This window comes from Theropithecus gelada, chromosome 1 (genome assembly GCF_003255815.1).
Source record: "Theropithecus gelada isolate Dixy chromosome 1, Tgel_1.0, whole genome shotgun sequence".
Classification (NCBI taxonomy): Eukaryota; Metazoa; Chordata; class Mammalia; order Primates; family Cercopithecidae; genus Theropithecus; species Theropithecus gelada.
Window position 1 is genome coordinate 15,977,968 of NC_037668.1, and position 15,135 is coordinate 15,993,102.

Here is a 15,135-nt window from a genome sequence, read left to right on the forward strand (position 1 = left end):
TGCGCCACCACGCCCGGCTTATTGTGTATTTTTAGTAGAGATGGGGTTTCACCGTGTTGGCCAGGCTGGTCTTGAACTCCTGACTTCAGATGATCCACCCACCGCGGCCTCCCAAAGTGCTAGGATTACAGGCATGAGCCATCATGCCTGGCTGAGAATTTCTTTAAAATGCAGCTTCCTCCTAACTCCAGAGACTGATTTACTAGGATCTGCATTTTAGCAAGGTACCCTCCTATCTCACACATATTGTCTTTGCAATATACTTTGAGAAACATTGTATAAAGCATGACTTATGGAAACAGTACTTTGTCTTAAATAAAAATATTAGAAAAGTATAAACAATCCTAGTAAACAAATGTATTACTGTCCCTTGTGCTATAGATAAAGAAAGGGAGAACAATAAGCCAATTATAAGCACACTTACATTTTTTACATGTTAACTCTGTTATAGTCAGGCATGTCACTGACATTTGGAACTTAAGACTTTCAGCTCCTAAATTCAGGTGTTATTTGCAAGTATTAGTAGGACAGATTGTATTCATTCTCTTCATGGTAATAATGGTATAATTGGTTAATTTATTTTGATTGAGATGGAGACACCATTTAGGCTTTATAGCATTAGCTGGTGTTCATCTGGTCAGCTTTGATGTGTCCTGCCCCTCAGCCTAAGTATGTTACAATTGGTTTTGTATCCTTCATTTTCTACATAGGATAAAACAGGCTGGTATGCTAGTGTAAAGGGGGAGGCAATTATTAGCCTTGTATAGAAAGTCCTTATTTCCGATTAAAACAAATTAAGTTATAAAATTGTGCACAGAGAGACCAGAGAGCTGATAACTGATCTTTATTATACAGAAATGTGAAGGCCATAAGCATTAAATGAGAAGGAGTTTGGCAGTGAACATTATGCAGATTCAAACTGAAGATATCCTCGTCTTGAGATATAATATAAAAATAAACACTAAGAGTTTCAAGAAAGAACTCAATTCAACTTCTATCCCCCAATCAAGCTATAACTTTCCACAGGAAAACCTGGTTTCAATTCATGCCGAATTGTTCAAAGAAAAGAAAAAGCTAAATCAGGTAGAGACAACACATGGACTGGCTTTTGTCCTATTAGAGAGCCAGACTGAAGCTCTATTCAGTTTCACATTTAGAGATTGTTTCCTATTACAATTTATATCTCTATTTACCTAAGAGATGCCTAAAGTGAAAAACAAAAAAATGTTAACTGAGCTGGGGAATTTTTGTGGGGCTAAGTATATTTGGCAGAGGAGATAAATGAATACATCATTCATTTAATTATTTCTAATCAAGAGGATTTAAGGTCAGGTCTGGGTCATCTGTATTAGCCCTTTGACAGCTTGTTGTTCTATAATGGTCAAGAAGCACTATCCCATTAAAGTATAATAAATGCTTAACATCAGCACAACTCAGTGCCCGTCCTCTTTATATCCTCAAATACTGGACTTTATGTCAGCATGCTTTCAATACCAACTTAGCCCTTTAAATAGGATCTTTCTTAATAAAGCTTCTCATTGCCCTCACTACTGAAGTAAAAAACGTGTTAAGAGATTTGGCCAGAAAGATGGTTTTACTGAAATAAGACTGATGACTAGGAGTACATCTATGGATTAAATATAGACAAAACTACTCCCAGAACCCTTAAATATAGATGGATTTTATCAATTTATGTAGAAAGCCAAAAATAGGAAATAAAAAGATCTGGAGTTCAGATATACTGATATATTCAGCAACTGAAACTTACAATTCCTTCAATTCAGTCACAGCAGAGACATTTAAAGTAGTCTGGAGGGGTGGGTGCAGTGGCTCACGCCAGTAATCTCAGCACTTTGGGAGGCTGAGGTGGAAGAATTGCTTGAGCCCAGGAATTCAAGACCAGCCTGGGCAACAAAGCGAGACTCTGTCTCTCAAAAAAAAAAAAAAAAAAAAAAAAAAAAGTCGAGTATGGCGGCATGTGCCTGTAGTCCCACCTAGTTGGGAGACTGAGGCAGGAGGATCCTTGATCCCTGGAGGTCAAGGCTGCAGTCAGCTGTGATTGCACCACTGTACTCCTCCCTGGGCAACAGCAAGACCCTGTCTCAAAAAAAAAAAAAGTGGCCTGGGGTAAACAGGACAGTCGTATACTCCAAGAATGGAAATTTTCATGACACCTCCCTTTCTTCCTTACAAATTCTAATGCTGATTGCATGAATGAGGTGTTGAGAGAGACTTTTCTTTTCTTCATTTAGACTTTTGCCCTAGTGAATGAGGGAGCAAGAGAATGCTAAGAGGGATGAGAGAATGTATTTCTGGCTCTAGGACTTTGAGATCCAGGTAATTGAATCTGGGACATTCTCATTAGGTTAGAAAAGGAAAGATGAGAAAATCACTAGCAGGATATGCAATTCCAGAGACCATCGGCTCCAAAAATAAGTTTTGTTTCTCATTGCTCCTTATTCAGCGACAGTTATTTCAATAAGCTACATTATTTAGCAGAGTCTGAGAGACAAAGGCTGTGAAAACATGTATTTAAGATAGAAAACAAACTTAGAAAAACATAATAGACGGTTCGCTTTTTATCTCATTCACATTCTATAGCTGGAGAACTCAAAATCCCATTTAGATATTTCTGCTTATCCAAAAGCACACTGGGTGAAACTAAACCAAGAAATGGGAGAAAATGTTCATTGGGTACGTGTGGGTTCACCCAGTTTATTTACCTATGGAGTGGAGGTGTAGGGAGAAATAAGGTCTGCTTATAATGGTCAAGGTCTATGGAGAAGCCCTGAAGTTGTTCTCCCCAAATCACAAGTCTGATTCAAGAAAAGGAAACAAAAATGATGAAAACATCTCATCACACAAAACTCAGTGATGGAGTCTCTGACAGTCACAGCCAGCAGGGGAAAAGGAGAAATCCACCTGCTGGCTTTAAGATTTATTGAAGGCTGCCAGCACAGCCCAGATCATTTCTGTGGCACTAGGCTTTGTCCCTTCCACTTCAGGGTCCAGTTCTACTAAGTCCTTGGCTCGATTCATTGCTACGTCATACTTGTCATCTGTCAGAGAGGAGAAGACATTCTCTAGCACATCAGAGGAGTGAGCTAGCACCAGGAGTGCTAGTGTTCGCTTGTCCATACGCTGAGGGTCATTTACCCACCGCTCTAGTACACTATCTTGAAGTTTTTTCACTAGGCGCTGTTTCTCTGTTGTATTGGTCACTGGATGAGTAGTCATGTCAAATAGCAGGAAATTCTGCTTCTCAGTGGTTAGAATACCCTTCTCTACTAGGTTCTTTGCAATGCGCTCTCGTACATTTCTCAGCTGGTACTGTAATTTGAAGGGGTTCCAGGTCTCACCTATGAGAAAAAAGAAATAGGACATGAACAGAAAGAGAAAAGCAAAATGAAACATGTAGTTATCTGGAACCTTGAATGGCTAAAATGATTAAAAGCATAATCTTCATTCCTCAATTCATTTAATCCTTAGTCCTTTATAATCTGGCTTTGACTCTAACCATATTTCACATTAAACCAGCTTCAAAAAATGTCACCAAGGACTTCCATATTGCTAGAGCTTATGGACTTTATTTCTGTTCTTATGTGACCTCTCTGTGACACTGTAATTATTTATGTATTTTTGAAATTCTCTTTAGGACACCAGTCTCTCCCAAATGATTTCTACTCTGTATTGCAGAACTTCTATTTGCTGGTGAAGCTGAGAGGACTGAGGTTCCCTACCCTATTTGTAGATCAGAAGCTCTATCCCAGGCCTGGTAGGCTGACAATATTGAGACTTCAATTGCTCCCATTCCAGTTTATTCATAGATTAGAGATTCTGCAACAGAAAAGGCAAGCCAAGAAGACCAGGGGCTAACACCTCTTTCTCCCAGCACCTACTCATAGAACAGGCGGGTATCACTATAGGAGAAGTGGGCCCTTGTGCAGAAGTTCTGCCCAGGAGGGAAGGAAGGCCTGAAGCATGAAGAGCTCCAAAGCTCTGCCTGAGAGGACTGACTTTATTTGGAACACAGGGTGGAGAATCTATGCCTAAGGGTGTTGAAAACCATAGAGATCTTGGTGGAAAGCAATTATAAGGGTGCTGCTAGCTCTATGGCACTGGTATGACAAACCCAAATGGCAAAGCCTCCAGAAGTTTAACAGGCAGAACCAGAGAAACAGCCAAGAAAAGCCCTTCTGGAATCATGACCAACACTGGGGGTTGGGAAGAATGTGTGCTTGCACCAGGCTGCACCCACTCAGAAGCAATCAGAGCAGGACGTGGGGCTTGACTTGAGAGTATTCCCCAGGCCACACATAGATCTATCAAAAAGGGTGGATGCTTCACTGGCACCAAGGGCTAAAGCACAACCACTGACCAAACACTGGCTGAACAATAAGCTACAGGAGGCAACTCCTAGGAAGCTAAACTTAAAAATAATAATAATAACCAGGCGTAGTGGTGCATGCCTCTAGTCCCAGCTACTTGGGAGGCTGAGGCAGGAGAATTGTTTGAACCCAGGAGGCAGAGGTTTCAGTCAACTGAGATTGCGCCACTGCACTCCAGCCTGAGTAACAGAGCGAGACTTCATTTCAAGAAATGAAAAATAAAAAATAAAAATAAAGAAATCACATGCACCCCTGGTGTATATCCAAGGATGTACTCTCTCTCAGAAGAAATCAGAGAGGGAACTTCTAAGTTGCTAGTTTCTTGCTGAATGTGGGGCAAAATGTAAACTCCCTGATTTGTGATGGCCGTGTCAAAATCACACACACATATCCAACAGTAAAGGATAAAAAAATTTAATTGGCTAAAAGGTCTTAAGCACAACCTTTGACTAATAAGTGGCTTCTACTGACCCACTGGCAACACATAGGGAGTTAGGCCAAAAGATAAAAACAAGAAAATATGAGCAGTGACATCAGAGGCTGCACAGTACAAGAGAAACAGACTTCAGAGAGCTACTGCAGGCAAGTCACTAATGAAACAAATTACCAAGCAAACAACACAATCAACCTCTAGTGGAAGGAGAAACCAGTATAGCAGGTGTCTCCAACCCCTGGATCATGGACTGGTACTGGTCCGTAGCCTGTTAGGAACCCGGCTGCACAGCAGGAGGTGAACCATGGGTGGGTAAAGCTGAGCTCCACCTCCCGTCAGCTCAGCAGTGGCATTAGGTTCCCACAGAAGTGTGAACCCTATGGTGAACTGCACATGGCAGGGATCTAGGTTCCATGTTCCTTGTGAGACTCTAATAAATGCAAAGCACTTGAATCATACTGAAACCATCCCCTCGTCCCCGACCCCAGTGGAAAAATTACCTTCCATGAAACCTGTCCTGGTGCCAAAAAGGTTGGGGACAGCTACAGTATACTATCCAGAGGTGCACAATTATCTAAAATGTCCAGTTTTTGACAAAAAGGTATGAAGTATACAAAGAATAAATTGTGACCCACTAACCCATTGAGAAGAAAAAAAGCAGGCCATGGAAACTGCCTTTGAGAATGCTAAAATGTTGGACTTTACAAAGACTACAAAGCAGCTTTTATAAATATGTTCAAAGACCTAGGAGAAACCATCACTCATCACACAGAGAATATCAATAAAGACAGAAATTATAAAAAAGAACCATTTAGGCCGGGTGCGGTGGCTCACGCCTGTAATCCCAACACTTTGGGAGGCCGAGGTGGGCGGATCATTTGAGGCCAGGAGTTCAAGACCAGCCTGGCCAACATGGCGAAACCCCATCTCTACTAAAAATACAAAAATTAGCCAGGTGTGGTGGGAACCTATAATCCCAGCTGCTCAGGAGGCTGAGGCAGAGAATCGCTTGAACCTGGGAGGTGGAGGCTGCAATAAGCCGAAATAGCACCACTGCACTCCAGCCTGGGCAACAAAGCAAGACTCCATCTCAAAAAAAAAACAAAAACAAAAAAACCATTTAGAAATCCAAGAGTTTAAAAGTACAACAAACAGACTGGGCATGGTGGCTCACGTCTGTAATCCCAGCACTTTGGGAGGCTGAGGCAGGCGGATTACTGGAAGTCAGGAGTTTGAGACTAGCCTGGCCAACATGGTGAAACCCTGTCTCTACTAAAAATACAAAATTAGCTGGGTATGGTGCTGTGTGCCTGTAGTTCCAGCTACTCAGGAGGCTGAGGCAGGAGAATCACTTGAACCCAGGAGGCGGAGGTTGCAGTGAGCCAAGATCGCACCATTACACTCCAGCCTGGGTGACAGAGCAAGACTCAAAAAAAAAAAACAAGTACAACAAACAAAATGAAAAATTCACTCAAGGGACCCAACAAGAGATCTGAGCTGGCAAAATAAAGAATCAGCAAACTTAGAGATCAAAGTTATTATGTAATATGAAGAAGGAAAAAAGAATGAAGAAAAATGAACAGACTCAGAGAAATGTGAAATATCATCAACTTGACAAACGTACATAAAATGGAAGCACCAGAAGGAGAGAAAGAGGCAGAAAAAATACTCAAGGAAGTAATGGCTAAAATCCTGCCAAATATGATGAAAAACAGTCAACCACACATTTGAGAAGCTCAACAAACTCCAAGTAGGATGAACACAAAGAGACCCATATCCAACATCATAGTAAAAATGCTGAAAACCAAAAATAAGTGGAAAATCATGAAAGCAGAAGAGAAAAATGACTGATCACATCACAGTGGAAGTTTGATAAGCTTAACAGCTGGCTTCCCATTAGAAAAAATGCAGGCCAGAAGAATGAGTAGACTTATTCAAAGTGAGGGTAGAAACTATTAGCCAAGAATCTTATAACTGGCAACTATCTTTCAAAAATAAAAGCAAAGCAGGTGTGGTGGCATGCACCTGTAGTCCCAGCTACTCAGGAGGCTGAGGCAGGAGAATCACTTGAACCCAGGAGGTGGAGGTTGCAGTGAGCTGAGATCGCGCCACTGCACTCCAGACTGGGTGACAGAGTGAGACACTGTCTCAAGGAAAAAAAAAAAACAAAAAAAAAAAACCCAAAACCAAAACAAAAAAAAATGAAGGCAAAGAAAAATTTCTAAAAAGGAGAAAAAATAAATACATTCCTAGATTAAAAATATCTGAAAGAGTTCACTGCTAGCAGACCTGCCTTATAAGCAATCTTAATACTAAACTAAAGGAAAGTTGTTAAGGCTGAGAGCAGGACACACTAGACAGTAATTTGAATCCACATGAACAAACAGTAAAAGTACTTATGTAAGTAATAAAAAGGATGGTATAATTGAATACTTCATCTCAACTGATTTATAAAGCAATTGCACAAAACAATATTTATATAATTGTTATTGTTGAGTTATAATTTTTAACTTTTTAAACTTTTGCACAAGGTTATAACATATAGAAATGTAATAATAGCACAAAGAAAGAGGGTGGGAAAAAAGTTGCACTGGAGTAAGCAAAATGACAACAGATGGTAATTTGAATCCGCTGGAAGAAATGAAGAAAACCAGAAATGGTAAATAAGGAGGTTAATATAACAAACTCTGTAAGTATATATTTGTGCTTTCTTCTCTTCTTTAATAATTACAACAATGAATTGTTGAATTTGTAACACATATAGATGTAACACATGTAACAATATTGGCATGGTGGGCCCATGCCTGTAATCCCAGAACTTTGGGATGCCGAGGTAGGCAGATTGCTTGAGCCCAGCAGTTTAAGACCAGCCTGGGTAGCACAGTGAAACTTTGTCTAAAAAAAAAAAAGAAACAAAAACCCCAAAGCCAAAAAAACCCAAAAAGAAAAGAAACATATAGCAATATTAACACAAAAAGAGGGAGAGGGAATAGAGTATTACAGAAGTAAATTTTCCTTGGAATTAAACTTGGTATAAATCTTTTTTTTTTTGAGACCGAGTCTTGCTCTGTTGCCTAAGCTGGAGTGTAGTGGTGCGATCTCGGCTCACTGAAACCTCCGCCTCCCAGGTTCAAGCTATTCTCCTGCCTTAGCCCCCCGAGTAGCTGGGATTACAGGCACACGCCACCATGCCCAGCTAATTTTTTTGTATTTTTAGTAGAGATAGGTTTTCACCATGTTGGTCAGGCTGGTCTGGAACTCCTGACTTCGTGATCCGCCTGCCTCAGCCTCCCAAAGTGCTGGGATTACAGACGTAAGCCACCGGGCCTGGGCTTTTTTTTTTTTTTTTTTTTTGAGACAGAGTCTCGTACTGTCACCTGGGCTAGAGTGCAATGGCACGATCTCGGCTCACTGCAACCTCTGCCTCCCGGGTTCAAGCGATTCTCCTGCCTCAGCCTCCTATGTTGGATTTACTGGAGAAAAACTTGAAAGCAACCTTTTTTTTTTTTTTTGAGACAGGGTCTTGCTTTGTTGCCAGGCTGGAGTGGAGTGGTGTGATTTTGACTCACTGCAGCCACCACCTTCCCAGCCCAGGTGATCCTCACGTCTCAGCCTCCTGAGTAGCTGGGACTATAGGCATGTACCACCATGTTCAGCTAATTTTGTGTCTTGTAGAGACGAGGTCTCACTGTTGACCAGGCTAATCTCAAATTCCTGGACTCAAGTGATCTTCCCATCTGGGCCTCCCAAAGTACTGGGATTACAGGTGTGAGCCACCACACCCACTACAACTATCTTTTATTTTATTTTATTTTTTGAGACAGAGTTTCACTCTTGTTGCCCAGGTTGGAGTGCAGTGGCACAATCTTGGCCCACTGCAACCTCCCAGGTTCAAGTGATTCTCCTGCCTCAGCCTCCCAAGTAGCTGGTATTACAGGTGCCCGCCACCACGCCCAGCTAATTTTTGTATTTTTAGTACAGATGGGGTTTCACCATGTTGGCCAGGCTGGTCTTGAACTCCTGACCTCAAGTGATCCACCCGCCTTGGCCTTCCAAAGTGCTGGGATTACAGGTGTGAGCCACCGTGCCTGGCCACAACTGTCTTAAAGATGCTCAAAAAAAAAAAAAGGATAAAGACAGGAGAACAATGTATAAACAAAATAATATCAATAAAGATATAGAGAAAGGGACCAAAAGGAAATTCTGCAGCTAAAACTTATCCCAGCACTTTGGGAGGCCAAGGTGGGTGGGGTCACTTGAGGTCAGGAGTTCAAGACCAGCGTGGCCAACATAGCGAAACCCTATCTCTACTAAAAATACAAAAATTAGCCAGTGTGGTGGTGGGAGCCTGTAATCCCTGCTACTCAGGAGGCTGAGGCAGGGAGAATTGCTTGAACCTAGGAGGCAGAGGTTGCAGTGAACCAAGATTGTGCCACTGCACTCCAGTCTGGGCAACAAAGCAAGACATTCTGTTTAAAAAAAAAAACAAAAAACCCAAAAACAAACAAATTTGAAGAAGCAGAAGAAATAATCAGCAAGCAGTTCCTTCTTACGATACACCCCCCAGATCAATAGGGCAATATTATAGCTACATTTGAGCCTTTTCCTTTTAAATCTGGGAAACGCCATGAGGTGCCCGTCTCAGGCCCGTTCCTAACCAGGGCATTTCCGGCTTAGGCCATTCCCTCACCCCTGTACAATGTCTGTCCCCCGCCACAGCCAGTAGTACTGCAGTAGATTTATGCTGCACAAAAGCTGTGAGCCTTCTGCCTGGGGAACTCCCGCAAAAGGTCCCAACAGGAGTCTGTGGACCCTTGCCAGCGAGGATGATAGAATTACTTCTAGGAAGGTCTAGTTTAAGTTTAAAAGGAGTACAAATACATACAAGAGTCATTGATTCAGATTACAATGGGGAAATTCAAATTGTTATATCTACTTCTGTTCCCTGGAAAGCAGAGCCAGGAGAGCATATAGCACAGCTCCTGATTGTGCCTTATGTGGGAATGGGGAAAAGTGAAATTAAATGAACAGGAGGATTTGGAAGCAAAAATAAACAAGGCAAAGCTGCTTATTGGATGAATCAAATTACTGATAAATGTCCTACCTGTGAAATAACTATTCAGGGAAAGAAACTTAAACGTTTGGTAGATAGAGGAGCAGACATTTCAATCATTTCTCTACAGCACTGGCCGTCTGTGTGGCCAATTAAACCTACTCAATTTAACATAGTTGGAGTTGGTAAAGCCCTTGACGTATATCAAAGTAGTTATACTTTGCATTGTGAAGGGCCCAATGGATAACCTGGGACTATTCAACCAATTATAACTTCTGTACCTATAAATTTATGGGGAAGAGATTTATTACAATGGGGAGCACAAGTTCTAATTCCTGAGCAATTACATAGCCCTCAAAGTCAACATATGATGCATGAAATGGGGCATGCCCCTGTTATGGGACTAGGAAAAAATTTGCAAAGTTTGAAGGAACCACTTCAAGGGGAAAGACAAAGTTCCTGCCAAGGTTTAGGATATCATTTTTGATGGCAGCCATTGTTAAGCCTCCAGAACCTGTATCTTTAAAATGGTTAACAGATAAGCCAATTTGGATAGAACAATGGCCGCTAAGTAAAGGGAAACTAGAGGCTTTAAAGGACTTCGTTAATAAACAATTAGGAAACGGACACATAGCTCCAACATGTTTCCCTTGGAATTCTCCAGTTTTGGTAATTAAGAAAAAATCAGAAAAATGGAGAATGTTAACAGATCTTAGAGCCACCAATTCAGTTATGCAACCTATGAGGGCATTACAGCCAGGACTGCCTTCTCCTGCTATAATTCCGAAAAATTGGCCTTTAATAGTCATAGATTTAAAAGACTGTTTCTTTACTATTCCCTTAGCTGAGCAAGACTGTGAATGGTTTGCATTTACAATTCCTGCGGTAAACAACCTGCAGCCTGCTAAGCATTTTCACTGGAAAGTGTTGCCACAAGGCATGTTAAACAGTCCAACAATTTGCCAGATGTATATAGGGCAAGCAATTGAACCTACTCATAAAAAATTTTCACAGTGTTACATTATTCATTATATGGATGATATACTTTGTGCTGCCCCCACTCGAGAAATATTACTCCAATGTTATGATTACTTGCAAAATTTGATTTCTCACACTGGTTTAATTATAGCTCCTGACAAAATTCAGACTACTACTCTTTACTCCTACTTGGGGACCTTAGTAAATGACACTACCATTGTGCCACAGGAAGTAGCCATACGTAGGGATCAATTGAAAACATTAAATGACTTTCAAAAATTACTAGGGGACATTAATTGGTTACAACCTGCTCTAGGCATCCTACCTATGCCACGAGTAATCTATTTTCTATCCTTAGAGGAGATTCTAGCCTCATTAGCCCTCGGCAATTAACAAAAGAAGTTGAGGCAGAGCTGCAGCAAATCGAAAAGCAAGTCCATAAAGCTCAAATAAATAGAATAGATCCAGAGAAGACTCTAGATTTGTTAATTTTTCCAACTCAGCATTCACCTACTGGTGTCATTGTCTAAGAGCAGAACTTAGTAGAATGGCTTTTTCTTCCACATACTAATTCACAGACTCGAACTCCTTATCGCTACTATGATAGAAAATGGGAGAACTCAGATTGTTAAATTACATGGATATGATCCTGGAAAAATTGTTGTCCCTCTCACAAAGGCACAAATACAGCAAGCTTTTATAAATAATCTTACTTGGCAAACCCATTTAGCTGACTTTGTGGGTATTCTCAATAATCCCTTTCCTAAAATGAAACTGTTTCAATTTTTGAAACTGACTAATTGGATTCCCCCTAGAATAACTAAATTTAAACCAATTGAAGGTGTTGAGAATGTTTTTACAGATGGGTCTGATAATGGTAAAGTTTCTTATTTTGGCTCTAAAGGTAAAGTTTTACAGATGCCCTATACTTCAGCTCAAAAAGCAGAGCTTGTAGCTGTAATTGAGGTATTGACTGCTTTTAATATGCCTATTAATGTGATTTCTGATTCTTCTTATGTGGTTCATTCCACACAGTTAATTGAAAATGCTCAATTATAATTTCATACAGATGAACAACTGATGACTTTATTTACCCAACTGCAAACAGCAGTTAGGAGTAGAATGCACCCTTTTTACATCACTCACATTAGGGCTCATAAACCTCTTCCAGGACCTTTAACTGAAGGGAATCAAATGGCTGATTGCCCAGTTGCTAATGCAGTATCTAATGCCAAACACTTTCACAATTTAACCCATGTTAATGCTTCTGGTCTCAAATGCAGATATAGCATTACCTGGAAAGAAGCTAAAGTTATTATCCAGCAAGCCCAACTTGCCAAATGGTACATTCCTCATCTTTTACAGGAGGAGTTAATCCTCGAAGATTGGAACCTAATTCTCTTTGGCAAATGGATGTCACACATGTTCCCTCATTTGGGAGACTAGATTATGTGCATGTATGTGTGGACACCTTTTCTATTTTGTCTGGGCTACATGCCAATCAGGAGAGTCTTCTGCCTGTGTTAAACATCACCTTTTGCAGTGTTTTGTGGTGACGGGCATTCCAGCTTCTATTAAAACAGATAATGTCCCAGGCTATACTAGCCAAGCTCTAGCTACATTTTTCTCCATATGGAATATTAAACACATTACTGATATCCCATATAATTCTCAAGGACAAGCCATAGTGGAAAGAAAGAACCTCTCCCTGAAACAGCAGTTGCAAAAACAAAACGGGGGGAAATAGGGATTACATGACACCCAATATACAACTGAATCTAGCATTATTAACTTCAAATTTTTCGAGACTGCCTAAAGGCCAGATGTTATCAGCAGCTGAACAGCATCTACAGAAACCAGCTGCAATGACAGAAGCAAAACAACTGGTTTGGTGGAGAGATCTGATAAGAAAAAGTTGGGAAATAGGTAAACAATAACTTGGGGTAGAGGTTATGCTTGTGTTTCTCCAGGACCGAATCAACACTGATTTGGATGCCATCAAGACACCTAAAACCTTATCATGAGACAGATGCCGAGGAAGAGATTCCGGGAGGATCCTGAGGACCCCCCGGTTGCAGCCATGTTGAGACTGATGCTGAGGAGGACCCCAACTGTCACAAGCACCACCCGTCGAACACAGCCACCCACCTGGGGAGAGATCAAGAAGCTGTCACAGATGGCGGAAGAAAACCTGAGGAAAGCGGGACAACCAGTCACAATGAGTAATTTAACAACAGCTATGATAGTGGTTACCACCACTGCCATGAGTATTCCTTCAACAAGGGCTGGCACAGAGAACAATTATACTTATTGGGCATATTTATCAATCTTGGCTGGCAATAATGCCTGGATGTAATCACTCTATGACAGTTACACATGCTTTCTGATCTCAGTATTTGCCATAATAATTCTGCTCCTATAATTGAGGCATACCACCCTCAAAAACCTATTTGTAAACAAAATTGAACCTGACCAGAAAAAAATGAACATACTTGTTTAGGAAGATTGCATTGTAGAACACGAAGAGGTGCTGCACAACGATTCCTATGGAATCATTATTGATTGGTCCCCTAAGGGGATGTTTAGCTTGAATTGCACCTCTCAGTCTGCATGCCATGGCCACACTATGTTCAGCTGGTCTGAACAAAATGATCAGATGGTAGAAATGGTAAGAAGTACGGCAAGAGTTCCTATTATCTGGAAACGTGGCAATAGAGTGGCACCTCAACCTCAAATGATATGGCCCGCTGTAGGGGCTAAATGTAAGGATTTGTGGAAACTATTAATAGCACTTAATGAGATCAAAATTTGGGAAAGAATAAAAAAGCATCTAGAAGGACACTCTACAAACTTGTCTTTGGATATTGCAAAATTAAAAGAACAAATATTTAAGGCATCCCAGGCACACCTGACCTTAATGCCAGGAACTGGAGTGTATGAAGGAGCTGCAGATGGATTAACAGCTAGTAACCCATTAAAATGGATAAAAACACTTGGAAGTTCTGTGATTTCAATGATGATTGTGTTATTAATCTGTGTTGTTTGTCTTTGTATAGACTGAAGATGCGGATCCTGACCTCTGTGAGAAGTAGCTCACCTTGACAAAGCTGCCTTTGCTTTTATTGCTTTGCAAAACAAAGAAGGGGGACATGTTGGGAATAGGCCCCAAAAATCTGGCCATAAACTGGCCCCAAAACTGGCCATAAACAAAATCTCTGCAGCACTGTGACATGCTTGTGATGGCCCTGACACCCACACTGGAAAACTGTGGGTTTACCAGAATGAGGGCAAGGAACACCTGACCCACCCATGGTGGAAAACTGCTTAAAGTATTCTTAAACCACAAACAATAGCATGAGCGATCTGTGCCTTAAGGACATGTTCATGCTGCAGATAACTAGCCAGGGCCCATCCCTTTATTTCGGCCCATCCCTTTATTTCCCACTAGGAATACTTTTAGTAAACCTCATGACTGGCTTGCTGTCAATAAATATGTAGGTAAATCTCTGTTCAAGCCTCTCAGCTCTGAAGGCTGTGAGACCCCTAATTTCCCACTCCACGCTCTACATTTCTGTGTATGTGTGTCTTTAATTCCTCTAGCACCTCTGGGTTAGGGTTGCCATGACTGAGCTGTTCTTGGTAAGATTAATATCCAGAATATATACAAAGAACTTCTGGCCAGGCACGGTGGTTCACACCTGAAATCCCAGCACTTTGGGAGACCAAGATGGGTAGACTGTCTGAGCTTAGGAGTTCAGAGACCAACCTGGGCGACATAGCAAAACCCTGTCTCCACCAAAACTACAAAAAATTAGCCAGGTGTGATGGTGCATGCCCATAGTCCCAGTTACTCGGGAGGCTGAGGTGGGAGGACCCTTGAGCCCGGGAGGTAGAGATTGCAGTGAGCCGAGATCGCACCACTGCACTCCATCCTGGGTGACAGAGTGATACCCCATCTCATAAATAAATACAAAAAAAAACCCTCAACAACAAAACAATCAAACTTAAAAATGGAAAAAGTATTTTATATTTCTCCACAGAGGATATATAAATGGTCAGTAAGCACATAAAAATATGCTCAATATTTTTAGTCAATAGGAATAACATGAAAACTATTTTCATTTGAAAATAAAAATCAAGGCCGGGCGCGGTGGCTCAAGCCTGTAATCCCAGCACTTTGGGAGGCCGAGACGGGCGGATCACGAGGTCAGGAGATCGAGACCATCCTGGCTAACATGGTGAAACCCCGTCTCTACTAAAAAATACAAAAAACTAGCCGGGCG

At 41.3% G+C, this 15,135-nt stretch overlaps 1 protein-coding gene across 4 annotated transcripts in view; it reads right to left on the reverse strand.

The window, feature by feature from the left end:
* Positions 1-827: 827 nt before the first annotated feature.
* Positions 828-15,135, reverse strand: part of GOLPH3L (golgi phosphoprotein 3 like) — a 51,178-nt gene continuing 36,870 nt past the window's right edge. For all 4 annotated transcript variants that reach the window (XM_025378855.1, XM_025378874.1, XM_025378846.1 and 1 more), the window contains one exon: positions 828-3,359. In XM_025378855.1, coding sequence (XP_025234640.1) covers positions 2,932-3,359 — 428 coding nt within the window. In that variant the 3' untranslated portion in view covers positions 828-2,931. The remainder of the gene's footprint in view (positions 3,360-15,135) is intronic.